Raw genomic sequence first — 14,707 nt, 5'->3', positions numbered from 1 at the left:
ACAGTATTTCTTGCATCCACCCTATAGACTTCACTGCCGTGGGGTTTACACTCTTAAAAACCTTGAACCTTAGTTTGATAGAATAAATCTTTCTGTGTACACATGCTTTCTGTGCCCAAAATATAAAATAGCCAAGGTAACATTTGTGATATTTACATAAATGTAATAAATCTGGTGCCACTGTGCGTGTATGTGTCTGGATATGTCCGTCTTCTTCTGAACAATGTTCTGTCAGGAACTTCCAACTCCGGACACAAGCCCATTATTTGGAAATAAAAGAAGAAACTCATTCAAGCAGAACCTGACTCTCCATCACACTGGAATTAAAGCATGACTTCCTGGGGTGAGAAGCAGTCTATGGATATCAGGCTGGCCTTCAGAGAGAGGGATTATGTACCTCACTACTACTTAGCCCAAAAGCAACATCTTACCACCAACCTAATTGAAAAACAGCATGGATATTTACTATTACTTATAAAAAAAATGTTATGTTATGATGTTGATAAGAGGAAGAGACAATGAATCATGGACATGGATGAATAGGAGGTATTGGAGGTGGAGCAATCTGAAAGGATGGAGGGGGGGAGGTTTGGAGATGGGCTGGAGTTTGGCCTGCTTGGAAAAACAACCATAAAGATACAATAAATAATAATAATCATAAATTGCCATTCCACAGAAAAAAGGCTCACTAGGAAATGTAAATGACCACACCGTCCCATTTTGTCCTCGAAAATACAATTTTCTATTCAAACAAGGCACTATTTTATATAGTGCTCATCTCATTTTTTTCCCAACAAACAGCAATATAACATGTATTTTCTATTTGATTGCTGAGGCGTTTTTCAAAAGCCTCTTTCATAAAAGTGATCTTGCTGTTGTGCCCTCTAGGAAAGAAAACAACAGGCAGATGAGTGCTGCTTTGCAACTGTAAAAAAATAAAAGTAGTAGTTCTGTCTCCCCTTTCCTCTCCTCTCTGCAGATACAAAAAAAAAAAAAAAAAAAGACAAAAAAAAAAAAAATCACACATGGGAGACTAGAAATATATGTTTTATGCAGCTTGGAGAGACGGCTGCATAAAAGCATAAAGCAGTCATTTCTATTCATTTGTCTCTCGCTGGCGGGGAAATGAAAGAGTGAAGCAGATGCTATTGCTACGTGAACAAGTTGCTTAAACACAGAACACTTTTTTTCTCCCCCATTCAAGAAGAAGTTGGATAATTAGATGCTGAATCAACCACCCCCCAACCAAATCTCCCTCACTTCCTGCCTGGAACCCATATTGTCACTAAAATGAATGATGAGGTAGGAAGGTGGCAAAAAATAAAAAGATAAAAAAAATACCAACCTTCTGCAGTACACTGACGTTTGTTTAGGAGGGAGGGGGAAAAAAGGGAAAGAAGAAATTCAAATGGAGCTGAAAATGGTACACTCCCATTTAAAATAAATGTGTGCATTGAAAATGTGAAAGAAAGCGCTGGAGGCAGCATACTGGCATGAAGCAGATCAGGTTCTGACATTTTGTCTAATGTGAAACGCTGCCAAGAAGCAGTGGGTGGGATGTTGTGACCTTTAGCAGTGGGAGAGATAGAATGACCCAATACTATAGATAGAATAATCTGGAGATACAACAATCTGCCTTTACAACACAATGCTGAGACCTATCCCTGTGTGTGAGTGTGACCTCCCAGTCTGTGTGTCAGGCTGTATGTGTGCCTCTGTGTGTGTGTGTATCAGGGCTGACCTTCTGACGCATCTTTGGTCGGCAGCAGCATCATGACGCTATCGCAGGCGTGAACGGGTGACTTCTCCTTTGAAGGTTAAACAGGCGATGCTTCAGCAAATTCTCTCAAGGCTTAGGAGAAGTTACCCGGCCTTTTTTCTAGATGCATGTGTGTGTGTGTGTGTGTGTGTGTGTGTGTGTGTGTGTGTGTGTGTGCGTGTGGTGTGTGCGTGTGGTGTGTAATAGCTTTGCTGCAGGTACTAACAGATGGTTGCTAATGAAAGTTCATAGATCTGAATGACAGCGGCCAGGGGATTTGGTAGGAAATTATGGGAGGGGGTGTGTGGTGTGTGTGTGTGTGTGTCTGTGTGTGTGTGGGTGTGTGTATGCATGCGCATGCATCCACGTGTTGGAGTGTTTCCACCTCAGTGTGTATATGCACAATTAGTGTATCTATCTCTGAGAAGGTGGAGCTCGTGCTTCTGGGGCGGTGGGATGGTGCTGTCTGCCTGTCTGTCAGCTGGTGGACCCACTATTTCCAAAAATCTGACACATAAATTCATTGTGCGACAATGACTTTGGTGATCCCTGACTTTGTCTTCTGGTGCCACAATATTGACTTTTGTGCTTTTAAGTGAAACATCTCTGCAACTATTGGATAACTATTTATTAGTATAACATGAATTATACTTTTACATACTTTTGTTTATCTCTTAAAGTGTCACATAACTCTTTTGGGACACTTTGAGGTTTTCCACTGACCAGATACTTACGAACAACACCGCTGTGCTATGTGTTGAGTACTCAATCACAAATAAACCAAGATGATATACATTATACCTGCTTAATGTAATATTAGCATGCTGATTGTAGCATTTAGCTCAATAATTCATTGAGCAGCTGGAGCTTTTTTTATTAAACATATGAGTATAGGAACAATTGCTCTCTTTTCCTCCATATCAGACCAGAAAACACAGTCATTCCACATGTTGTTGTTGTTGTTGTTGTTGTATGTTTGTGACTATTACCGCAAATGAACCTTTCACTGGTTTTCAAACGCCCCAGTTTTTAAAAATGACATAATCCCAGGAACCTGGAGCCTCTCTGAACTACACTGACAAAAATTCAATATATGTTTTTGCCAATCAGTGCACATTGTGAGTTGTAAAGTTTCCTCTTCTATTTTTACCCAAGTAGAGCTCGGCCTACTTCCTCTGTTCTTCCCTGATGGGACATGAGAGTTATAACAGCCTCTCCAAAGGCCTACAGGAAATGGAAAACCAAATTACTTTGTAAGAGGCCCCTCTTTAATTTAGTTTTTCACTTTCCTATGACGGTAGCAGCGGAGGTGGTGAGAGGGCCGGGGTGGTGCTGTGTAGGTGACTCTTTCAAATGCATATACGTAATGTCCAACACATGTTAAAGTTCTGAGTCATAACTGGGTTCATTATTTATCCGAGTCATGTGACCTCGCCACAACATTTCTCAGACACAATCATTTTAAGGCCCTTGTGATTCATTAAGCTCCCTAAATGAACACAAGCCATACTGAAGGGTATGCTCACGTTTACTGAGCGGCTTGCTGTGCCACGGTAAGTGTGTAGTAAGTTTTAATTCTATGGAGAGCGCAAGGCTCAGCAGTAACCACTGGCATCAGAGAAATAATGGGTTTGCCTCTGTCAACATTTCATTGAAAACTGATCACAATAGTAAAAATACACAAATACACCGTTAATAAATAAGTTCTGGTAGAAGAGCCCTTTAAAGCAATGGCAATACTGATTGTGTCATACACACTTTCATATACACTCATACAAATTCACTTAAGTGTCGGCACAGAATGAGGTGTGAGCGGAGCGAGGCTGCAGGGAAATCTCATTCACTCTCAAAGTAGAAGACAACTATTTCATTTGTCATCACTTCACGCCAACAGGAGGGACATAATCACTTGCTGCCAGTGGTGTAATTCATTGCGGATGCACCAGCTGCTGTCGTACCGCTGCTGTTGGGTATGACAAAACTTTGCATTCCAACGTCTCAAGTGATTTAGAAAGCAGGGAGGCATTTAAAAAGTCTTTTCAGGGATGTGATAGGACGCTTGTATAGGATAGGATTAATCTATTTATAGACTGCACTGCAGACAACACAAAATACAGACTGACACTAAATAATCTTTCCAAATGAGTCATCAGTGGCTGTATCGAAATTAGGAACCTGATACAAATCAGATTAATGCTCCAGCCCTCATACAGTCCACAACACCACTCACTAACCAGCTTCACAGCAAAGTGATGACAGGAGCATCGTTATTAGGGCTGGTGGACCTTTAACAGTCCCAGGGCTAAATTTAGCTGCTCTAAATTGGTTACTTGTGCCAGATGCCTGTTCAATTAAAGCCAGCCACTGAGGCGTCTGAGTTCTCGCTGCGATGACGACTCAAGTCATCAAACACAAACTCCAAGGAGGTGGTTACACTCCCAGCGTTACAACGCTAACAGTAATTAAACTGTTGATTTCTTGTTGCTGTTGCTTTTAGGCCCCACGATAAACAAGTAAGCATATGAGGTATGATTTATCATTAAAATGAACAAGTACACAGTTACTGCCTTTTCATTATTCATCAAACTGCTAAATGATGATCAAAGCTACATTTCTCTGACAGTTTTAAGCATAGCTTTTTATCCTAATAAATACGCACTAGAGCAAGAGGAGGCTGAGCAGCTTTTTGTGATGATAGATTTTTGGAAGCCAGCACCTCATCAACCCTGCTTTCATTCTCACCCCACTTCTTCAAAGCTACACTTCCCCAGAGGAAAAAAGGAGCGAGCTGAAAAATAAGTTGCTATATAATAGCAGCCAAGTCTCCTTCACCAGTGTTCATGTCAGTCTGTAATTCTCTGACAGTAATTCTGATTTATTTATTTATTTATTTATTTTGACCAACTGTAAACTATATGAAAATTCATGACCGACAACCTGCTGCTGCTGCTATCTTACAGTTTTGATAACTGCTTGGTTTCTGCTCTAATTCCCTTTAGTGCAAATACTGGTGGGACAATTGAGATGTGCTCTCCAACTGCAGTTTAAAAATATCAGTACACGGCAGGTGAGCTCAGGCTTAAAAAGCCACAAAGTTCATAAATGAGTCGCTTCAAATGTTCACACCTGTGCCAACATGTGCATGCTCACACCCCTTTCAACGTGCGCGAGAGTCAGTGTCTAAGTCAATTATTAATGGACGTAACTTGATGACGGATGACTCGGGGCGGCCTGTCCTCCCCATCTCTGACCTGACTGTGTCATCTTGGTTTCCATGGTCAGGAGGAGAAACAAAGGGCTGTGCAGTCTGATTGATTAATTCTGTCAAGCACACTTTTGCTGTCCCTGCACAGTGTCCGGTCTGAGCTCTCCTGCAATCTCTCACAATCACTATCAGCATGACTGTGAAGTCACAGATCATTTCCGTCATATCTGGAAAAGTCAGGCCTGTCCACTGTCCACCATCTTCTTCAGTTCACCTCCCATCTCCTCCGATAAAATGGATCAAACTAATTTGTCATTTAGAACCTCTCTCATAGCAAAACAACAAACCACTCACCCAAGATTTATTTACTGTACATACAGAAGAAACTCTGCTTTCAGTGGAAAATGTTGCCTTTTCACTCTTTTGGATACATGCATGCCTCCTATATTTTAAAGTTCTTTTTAAAATGCCTTTTACATGTGAGAAATCTAACCAATGTCCTCCCAGAGCTTGCCACACATCTCGTGGTCTTCCTCAGCAAATTGAGTTGGTTCAGCAATAATGGACACAGCAATCGTCATGTGGCCTATAACTGAGCACTTTCTATGAGTGCACCATCTGCTGAGGAAGAACATAAAAATCTGTCTGCGAGCTCCAGAAAGTTCAAAAAAACAACACAAAAACAAACAAACAAACAAAAAAAAAAAACCTGTTTATACTCTCACACCAAGAGCTGGATGAGTAAACTGAAACCTGTCGTATTAGTATATTCAGTTAAAAACTAGACAAATGAGAATATCTGCCAACCAGCACCACCTCACTGCACTAACATGTAGATATTCAGGTATTTTAATTCACGGTCAAGAATTACTTCTGACATTTCCGTCTCACATCAAGGCAATGGTTTTAAATGGAGGGACATGAAAGGATCAATCGACTAACTTTTGCTCATTGTTGTTCATAAAGCAGAAGACGAATGAAGAAAGGGGCAGGCAGATAAAAGTAATAGGTTATTATTATTCTTTTTTTTTTGACAATTTTTTTTTCTCTGATGAAAGAAAACATTTAAAAAGTTATTATTGTATTCAACCAGTCCTCTTTCTCCGACATATCTTGTCTCCATGCGTTGACCCTGCAATAGTGTCAATAAGCCACTCAGTGGAGTGCTGCGTGCTGTATCCATCAAGCAGGTAGTAGCCCAGAGGCAGCCATCTTTCAGCTTGTTAAGTGGTATTGGAAAAGTACTGAGATCTGTATAATTGGATTTGTCCAACCTTAGTCCCCTCTCTATTCCACTAGCACCCTCTGTGAAATCATAACTTAAGAGCTTTGACAATGGTAGTTTTGCTGTGCAGCAGCTGTTGGAAAAGTAACACGAGCTTTGTCTGTAGCTCGCGGCCTCATCTTCCCTCCCCGAGACAGGAAAATCCCAGCAGTGGTCTGACTGACAGCTTGACTCTGCCTGGCCTTGACTGACAGCACACGGGATGTTGTGCAGTCTCAGCTGGTTCTGAGGGGCCCAACTGATCTCAGGCCTCTGTGGTGATCATACAGAGCATCACAAAGAGGAGAGGGGCTCAGATCAGTCTGGGAGGCCTATCACACCTGTTCGGCTTTATACACATGACATGTAACATGGAGGGCTGTGTTCTCTCCGGTTGCTCTGGGTTAAAAGGCCTGTCAGCCACACACTCTTGTTGCATCGCTCAGGTGTGAGGCTGCCTCTGATGAACACACACACACATAAAGGCACAATGCACCTACAAAAAAAAATACCTGCAGACATTACTTGTGCATGGAATATGCACATGAAGTACACAGACAGAGTGCTCAGCTGCTACCTGCATATAAATGTACACAGTAACCTCAGCTATGATGATGTTGGACAGCCCACAGGAAAAATTCAAAATGTATCCCACAGTTCATACTGTGGCTTCGCTTCTTCGGAGAGAAGTTTCACTGCCTACTTTTGGGTCAGGGGTCTCATTGTGCTGATTATTCGACCATAGTTGGTGAATGCTGAGAAGTTGTAGGACTAGAAGAAGAAAAGTATCCTTCAGTATCCTATATTAAGTTTTATCTGATTGGCTGCTGAGTCTTCTAAAAAAATAGTGAACAAATAAAAAACAGCCATTCTTACATCACCAACCATTCAAATGGCAGGAATTATGGCCGTAATCTCCTAAACTAAACTAAAAGGTCAACTGATTCTACGAGAAATCTCAGTTAAATTGTGTCATAATCAGCGTTGGGCATGTTACTTTAAAAAAGTAGAGTTACTAGTTACTTCTTTGAGAGAAATAGTTCATCCTCTCTAAATTACTTCTCTCTTTGCAGCTGCTTTTAGGCTGAGAGAGCCAGCGGTGACGTGTCCAATGTGGCTGTGGGTCACAATAACGGTGATACAAGCAGTAAACAGATTTACAACTCATTGTCGGTAACATTGTGTATTGTAACACCATTGCTCTCATCACTGGTCATAATTAGCCATGAATTCTTAAATTATGGCAAAATATGTGTGTTATGTGAGCTCACAGTGACCTTGACCTTTGATCACAAGAATATAAATAGTGAATTAATGAGGCCAAGTGAACTTTCGAGCAAAATATTCTGATCTAATGAAACTCCCTAAAGGTGTAACTGAGATATCACAGTCATGAAAACCGGAAAAGATAGTGCCCCTGAGACGCAACTCCACCAGCCACAACTCTTGCCAACGTGGAAGCATAAAAATGAGTCCAAGTGTCAGCTTCAATTCTCATGGCCACTGAAATAAGATGAAGTTTGAAACATCAGAGGAAGCTCTTCTGAGTCACATTTCAACCTGCCTCGGAAAACAAAGAGATTTATACAAATTGTCCAGCGGGAACATGGAGCCGCGTCACCCTAGCAGGGTTTGTGTTACATTTAAATTTTGGCAGCGACAACAGAATCAGATCATTGTTTGAGAAGATGGCTGAGGCCAGAGGCAAGAAAGGAAGAGCAGACAGGGACATGGAGTGGAGAGGATTAAGACTAGGGAAGGAAGATGGTAAACACAGAGGACGCTTTTGACAAAAAGTAAGTCAGCTTATGTTGCTTCAATTTTTAGGGTGAGAGGAAACACTGAGTGCACTTTGAATAATCGTATAAATATTTAGCTATCCATTTCAGCAGTGGCTGCTAAACTGCTAGATTATATGCTCGATAATGAGCGGCGTCAGCCAAGGACAAGTTAAAAAAAAATTAAAAATACATGCTCACCGACAGGATTAAAAAATAAATAAATAAATAAATAAAATTTCTTCCCTTTCCCCAACTACACAAACACAGTATTTAAATTATTAAAATGTATTGCTAATTTAGGAATTAAGGCTCACACAACTAAATCCGGAGCACTTAATATTTGCTTCCTTCCCCAGAATATATCAGTAACTGAGTATTTAGAGTCAATGCATATTTTCTCATTAGTAATATAAACACGAATTACAACGAATCACCCCAAGCAGTCTTTAAATAGGTTGCAGAAGAATAATTTGCTTCTGCATACGTACCCATGCCTGCGTACACATACACACACATACATTTCTTTTTTTTTTTAATGTGTGGAATATGTGGGGACTAAATAACCATTACAGGGGGTAGAAACAGGCTGGAATATAAAACGCTATCAATGCTGCACTGAGTGGAGTTTGAGACCTTCTTATCTACTGACTGCATTAAGACACGGCCTTTTCCTCCCTGTGTGAATAATAAGGCCACATGAATTTATTTGCTTACAAACTTGAGTTTTTAGTTAAAGATAAAATCCCTACTGATATAAAACATAATACCAACTTTCTGCATTCTTTTCTGTTATAATGGCGTAATGACTAGCCCTTTCTTTATGTGGCTTTTTCACTTGGAATTTTTCTAATTTGACTTTCATCTGCTGTCCCCTTTCTCTTCTTTTGATCCCCCCCCAACTCCTTTTTCTACCTTCCCTCCAACCACCCTCCACCCCTCGGCTCCCTCTCTCCTTCCCTCCTGCTTGCTGCTCATTTTTAAATCTATGAATTTCTGAACATCATTTTCTTGATTTTTCCACGCCCCAGGGAGACATTCTCATTCCAGGCCCTCTCTTTTTTTCACCTCATTTCCTCCCTCCTGAGTGAATATCCCAGACAGGATGTGAGGTGACAGTGTGGCTTGTGGAGGTTAGGGGGAGGGTTGTGGTGTGAGCGTGTGTGTGTGTGTGTGTGTTGAGAGAGGTGGAAGTGGTGAAGTTGGGGATGTAAGTACTGCCTACCATTCGTCTGAAAACGGGGTTGGAGGGTCAGTGCTCTTCCACATCTAATCCTGCGCAGACCACGGGAGAGGTACAGTAACACCTTCTTCCCTTTCAGAATCCAAGCTGTAGAATTAACCGTGCCTTTGAGAGACTTCCGTTACTTGGCATGAATGTGCCTCATCCCACAAGACCTCATGCTCTTGAAAGATATACACTTCTGTCCCTTTGTGAGACTTCAACTGTGGAAAAAATGTCCCTGCTTTTGCCTTGAGTGAGCATATCTGTGCAGAAACAGAGGGAAAGAAAGCAGACAGTCCCTTAAACTGCCCCCTCCTTAAATGAGGTGGCACATGGATGAAATTCAAATTACATCTTACACTTACGCACGCACTGATGAAACCTTTACTTGCATATAAACCGAAAGCTCACTGTGCGCTGGAGCAAGCAAAATGGTGGGGAATGTACATACCATAGCTTTTGTGATTTCAGCGTATTGACCGCAGATGTGTGTAAAAGAGTGTGTTTAGTTTCTGCACCATATGATGAGGAAGATCGCAGCGATTAAAGAGAATCTGCATTTGTTTGCACATGAGTGTGTGCGCACGTGTGGGTGGAGATGATGAGAATCACCAAACAGATTAAAAGGACTACCTAACTGCCGTTGTGTGGAAAAGGAAGGTCAATTTAAGCTTCAAAGAGAAATAAATAGAAATTCTAATCAGGCAATTTCAGAATTTTAAGCGCTCAACATGTCACGATTCTAAGTGTGAAAATGCCTTGAACAAAAATTATTTATGGATAGACAGATTCCTAAACGGGGGACAGAAACATTTTTATTTTAAGATCCAATTTTTCAGAATTAGCACCAGCACTTCTTTACTGTATTGATTATGTACACTTTTCTCATTTCTCTTCTTGTCACTCCACTCATCTTTAAACCTCCTCCCAGCTCCCACTCCCCTCCTCATCTCTCAGGGGTTAGAGGTCCCGTGACTGTGAGAGCAAAACAAAATTTTAACTAATCACAGGGCTGTTTGAACATAACCGTAATAATAATCAAAATTCCAATCCCAAAAAGTAGAACACTTGAAATGATAAACCGTCTTCTCACAGATTAAATAACTATCTCTCAGAATATACGCCCTTACTAAAAATAACAAAGAAAATGTTAAAGATGATTATTTCTCTGGTTTCTCACAGGCAAAATATAATCAGCTTTAAATTGTATTTCAACAGTAAAAAAAAAAAAAAGAAAAGAAAAGAATAAGGTCAGTATCTTTCCACCTTCCAATCATTTGTTCACATGAAAAAGGAGTTCAATACCAAACAGAGAATAAATACAAAGTCGGGAAGAGCTGAATGATTGCAAACTAATATATAATGTTCCAATCGTAATATGCAGCCAGCCCTTTGTTTCTGCAGCAGCCCTGAAAGATTTAACCAAACACTGGCTTCAGAAAGAGTCCTTACGCTACCTGAAGGCCACCACAGGTTGTTCTACACTCTGGGAAGGAGACATGTGAGGAGTATTCAGTTGTTGGCAATATGAAGCCTCCCCACTAGATGCCACTAAACCCTACACTCTGGTCTTTTAAGAGTAAAGGTGTTTATTTATTTTTTTTTTTTTAATTTGTGTTCAAATTTCCCATTGTTTTGTTTGTATCTTAATACCTACCATTAAACATACATGTCTTTGTATAATATTATGTCCATTTTTATAGGAAAAAGAGCCCCCACATACATCCTATGTGTGAATTTGTATCAGGTTTCCAAGAAAAGCCAATTCCACAGTGTGAGTCCATCTGTGCACAGTGCGTGTTTAAACTCAGGTGTTGTGATATGTGGAGCATTATCCTCTTACCTCCAGGGCTTTCCTCTTACTGTTGAGCAGCTTGGAGATGTCCCTCGCCACTCTTTCCACCAAGTCCTTGGGGTTGTTTTTCTTGATTTCGAACTGGCTCTTTTTCTCGTTATAAATCTGCAGATAGAGAGCAGAAGGGAATCAAAGGTCAGGTGACCAAAGCCATTAGTTTAATAAGTAGGCTCACATGACTAACACATAATGGTAAACATTAATTGTGGAGAAGGCAGTATGCAGCCTGCCATTACGCCCATAAGCTTCAGCACAGTGGCAGAATTAAACACAGAACAGAGACTTAATGGCAAAGCACTTAGCTAGCCAGCTGCAGTCTGGCAGTCTGCAGATCGAATTAAATAAACACAAACTCAAGCAGATCTTCACTCCAGGGTGAAAACCTTGTATCTCCACAGTGTTAACTCCGTTGGAACTAAGAGAAGCAGCCTTATTTACAGCCAGGCGATGACACATTTCTGACTAATTCAATGGGTTACTGAAGCCTTTGTACAATTTATACAACCTTTTAAGAACCATAACACTTTGGTTAAAGGCCATAGATGAATTACAAAATTTTGCATTCATATTTGCAAGTTATGAAGTACTTTTACTGGGTTATTACACAGAATGCCACCAGTAAAACCCGTTTAACAGACTCAGACATTGCAAAACAAGTAAGCAAAATGGATTTGGCAGACCACAAAAGACTGGGATGTTGGAAAGGAGGGCGGGCTTCCAAAAGTAAAGCGACAGATACTTGGAGGAAAAGGTTGGAGGTAGACGATACGGAGAGATTAGTCTGCTATCCCTGGAAGAACTCTGGCTGACTCAGCAGCCAGGTTTCTCTACAGGATCTGTAGAGAGTACAACAGAGCACTGCCCGTAGGCTTACTACTTATCCTGCTGCCCCGAGACACCTCAAGACCCAGTTTCACACCACAAAACCATTTTGTGCAGCAAAGGAAAAGCGGAAGAAGTTTGTTGTTGAATATTTCAAATCAATTAGGATCTTCTTTAGTCTGAAATGCCAGGCTGAAAAATGCTTCATTTATTTATGCAACGTTTCTAGTTTAATTGGCTTTACTTTTATTTACGAGAAACCGATTCATTCAATCCATCCATCAAATATTTCCACATGTTGTACCAACCTGCAGAAATGGTTTTTAGTCAAATGTGAAGTTAAGAATATGCAGATGAATGTTAACATTCAATTTAAGCCAGCAGTTCAAAAGTAAATCTGACGCCAGAGCAGCCAGAACAAAATGTCATACTTGTTTCAGGTGTAGCCAGTGATTAAATCTGATGTAATCTGGGTTCGTGCTGTATTCTCAGTGAAACCTTAGACTGAATTCATCATCATCAGTCTGCACAGAAAATAAGCAATAACAACTAAATATCACAATATCACACCTAAAGCTTTTCAGTTGCTCAATAAAAGTCAATTCTTATCTGTCATTAAAGAAAACAACCATTAAACCTGGATATACACTGGTGTTGTTTATGAATGTATTGAGTTTCCTTATAGGACAACACAGTTGACCTTCACATTAGATTTTAAACATGCCCGGTCAGTTAGACCAAGAAGGAAAAGCATACATGGAAGCTTATTTGCAGCAGTGTGTAGACTATCATTATTAAAAACAAATCTTAAAACCACACTGCAGCTTGACCAGATTGTTGAAGGGCCTCTCCCCTTTCTGGACAAATCAGTCGGCCCTGTTTGAAGTAAGCAGGCTGTTGTTTGTGTATATCATGTCATTCAGGCTATGAAGCAATTAAACTAAGCTATTGTGGCCTCGAGTCTCAGGAAGTGTCTCGGGTGTGTGAAATTGAACGACTGATCCCCATCCACTACAACTTCCATATCAATTAAATTAGAAGTGACTGGCTTACTCTGACGTCCCCTGGCCAAACGGTTTCATTGTCACATTTCTTTTGACATTTTCAGAGTATCTTTTTCTGTGCTATAAAATATCAGGTCTGAGGGATTGATATGTTGATGCGCAGCAATTAGGAAAGGAAAACACTGGCGTCTATATGATCTGTCTTTGTCGAGCTGAAAGCTGGGCAAGAAGCCAGAGGCAGTTTCCTTCCACTGGCCCAGTGAGTAGGCAAACCTGGCCCCAGAAGCTCAGACCTTGCCAACCAAGCACTCTGGCAAGATTGCCTGGAGTCTTATTTTGGCCACACTCTGAGGGAGCTGGGATCCTGCTTAGTTTCAAACAACACTTTGAACTACTTCTCAAAGTGAAATTTGAAGGTGAAATCTGCAAATTCTATCATAACAAAACCTTTACATATAAATTTTTTTTTCTATTTGGTTTCTGTCAGTTTGAACTTTGCCTCCTCATCCTGAAAAGTCGTTAGTCTGCAGTTCACACAAGCCCACAAACTGTGGCAAATAATTTCAGAAGTACAGTATTTCCTTTTTTCATCAGCAGGGGCAGGACAACTCCTGACAAAATGTGCATGGCATAAACAGAGGTGGAAAAATGAATTAATGGAATCTTGTTAAACCACAAAACAAGAGCAAAGTTTTCTCCGCTCCATTGACAGACTATAAACCTCTGACTGCAAAACATTATTCAAGTCGATTTAAAAACCACATCAAATTTGTCTTTAAATCAATATTCATTCCCTTAATCTGTGGTAGTGCTCTCGGGGTCTGCCGCTCCAAGATTCATGGCTTCACAGACAGCTCTCTCCCCTCTGAGCTTAAAAATAGAAAAACACCAAAGCAAGAAATCAATAAGGCTTATATTGCTTCATGATGGCATTCCAAAAATATTTCTTACCTCTTCTACTACCCAGCAAGGTGCTTTTTTGGCTTTTGTGCACCTATGGAAAATATTTCAGTCAGTACTCTTCCTGGGAATTTTCTTTTTCTAACACTACTCCTTTTATTGATCTTGTGCACAGTATTTAGGGATTCATAATGATTCGGATGTCTTGTATAATTGCACTGTTTCTGCTGTGAAAATCATCAAACCACCTCATTGGAGAATGTACTTGCTTAATTACCTCCTCAAAGCATACAGCCAGGAAAACATAGAGAAATTGAGTCAAACACTGCTATTGTTGCCAAACATGTATGAAAATTAACTACAGCTACAGACACTTGGTTGGCAAAGTCATACCAGCACACAGGTCAGAGAAAAGCAGAAACATCCCTTCAGTAACAACAATGGATCCAGGGGAAAAAAAAAAAAACAAACTACTGGTTCCAGCCTAAATCATACTGACTTGTATGAATGCTGTTGTACATTATGCACTCTACTTTGCCAGGGAAGAGAAAAAAGGACACACAAGGCTGGACATTTTTCCAAATCATTTGGTGCTAAAATTTACATGTTAAAGTATTTTAGTTTTTAGCTTTAATGTATGCTTTAACGTTGACATTTGATCCACAGCAGCACAAGAGCGTAAAAAAAATTAAAAAAAAATAAATAAATAAATAAATAAATCTCATGACATACACATAATACACTGTACAAAAAAATTCAGGCTTTGATTGTTATAATGGCAATTTGTCCAAACTGTTCAATGCCACTTTCATAAGATGAAAGATCAGTGACATACATCTGAACTGGATCGTGCTCCCTTTGTTTAAACGGGCATGACTCCAGTGTACTGTATCTA

General features: G+C 40.3%; 1 protein-coding gene across 2 annotated transcripts in view; it reads right to left on the bottom strand.

Moving 5' to 3' along the window:
• Positions 1 to 14,707, bottom strand: part of cacna2d2a (calcium channel, voltage-dependent, alpha 2/delta subunit 2a) — a 133,272-nt gene that overhangs the window by 86,598 nt on the left and 31,967 nt on the right. For both annotated transcript variants that reach the window (XM_029501182.1, XM_029501181.1), the window contains exon 3: positions 11,075 to 11,191. In XM_029501182.1, coding sequence (XP_029357042.1) covers positions 11,075 to 11,191 — 117 coding nt within the window. The remainder of the gene's footprint in view (positions 1 to 11,074; positions 11,192 to 14,707) is intronic.

The sequence above is a fragment of the Echeneis naucrates genome, chromosome 5 (genome assembly GCF_900963305.1).
Source record: "Echeneis naucrates chromosome 5, fEcheNa1.1, whole genome shotgun sequence".
NCBI lineage: Eukaryota > Metazoa > Chordata > Actinopteri > Carangiformes > Echeneidae > Echeneis > Echeneis naucrates.
The sequence above is the reverse complement of the archived record's forward strand: the minus strand, read 5'-3'. Positions and strand labels throughout refer to the sequence as shown.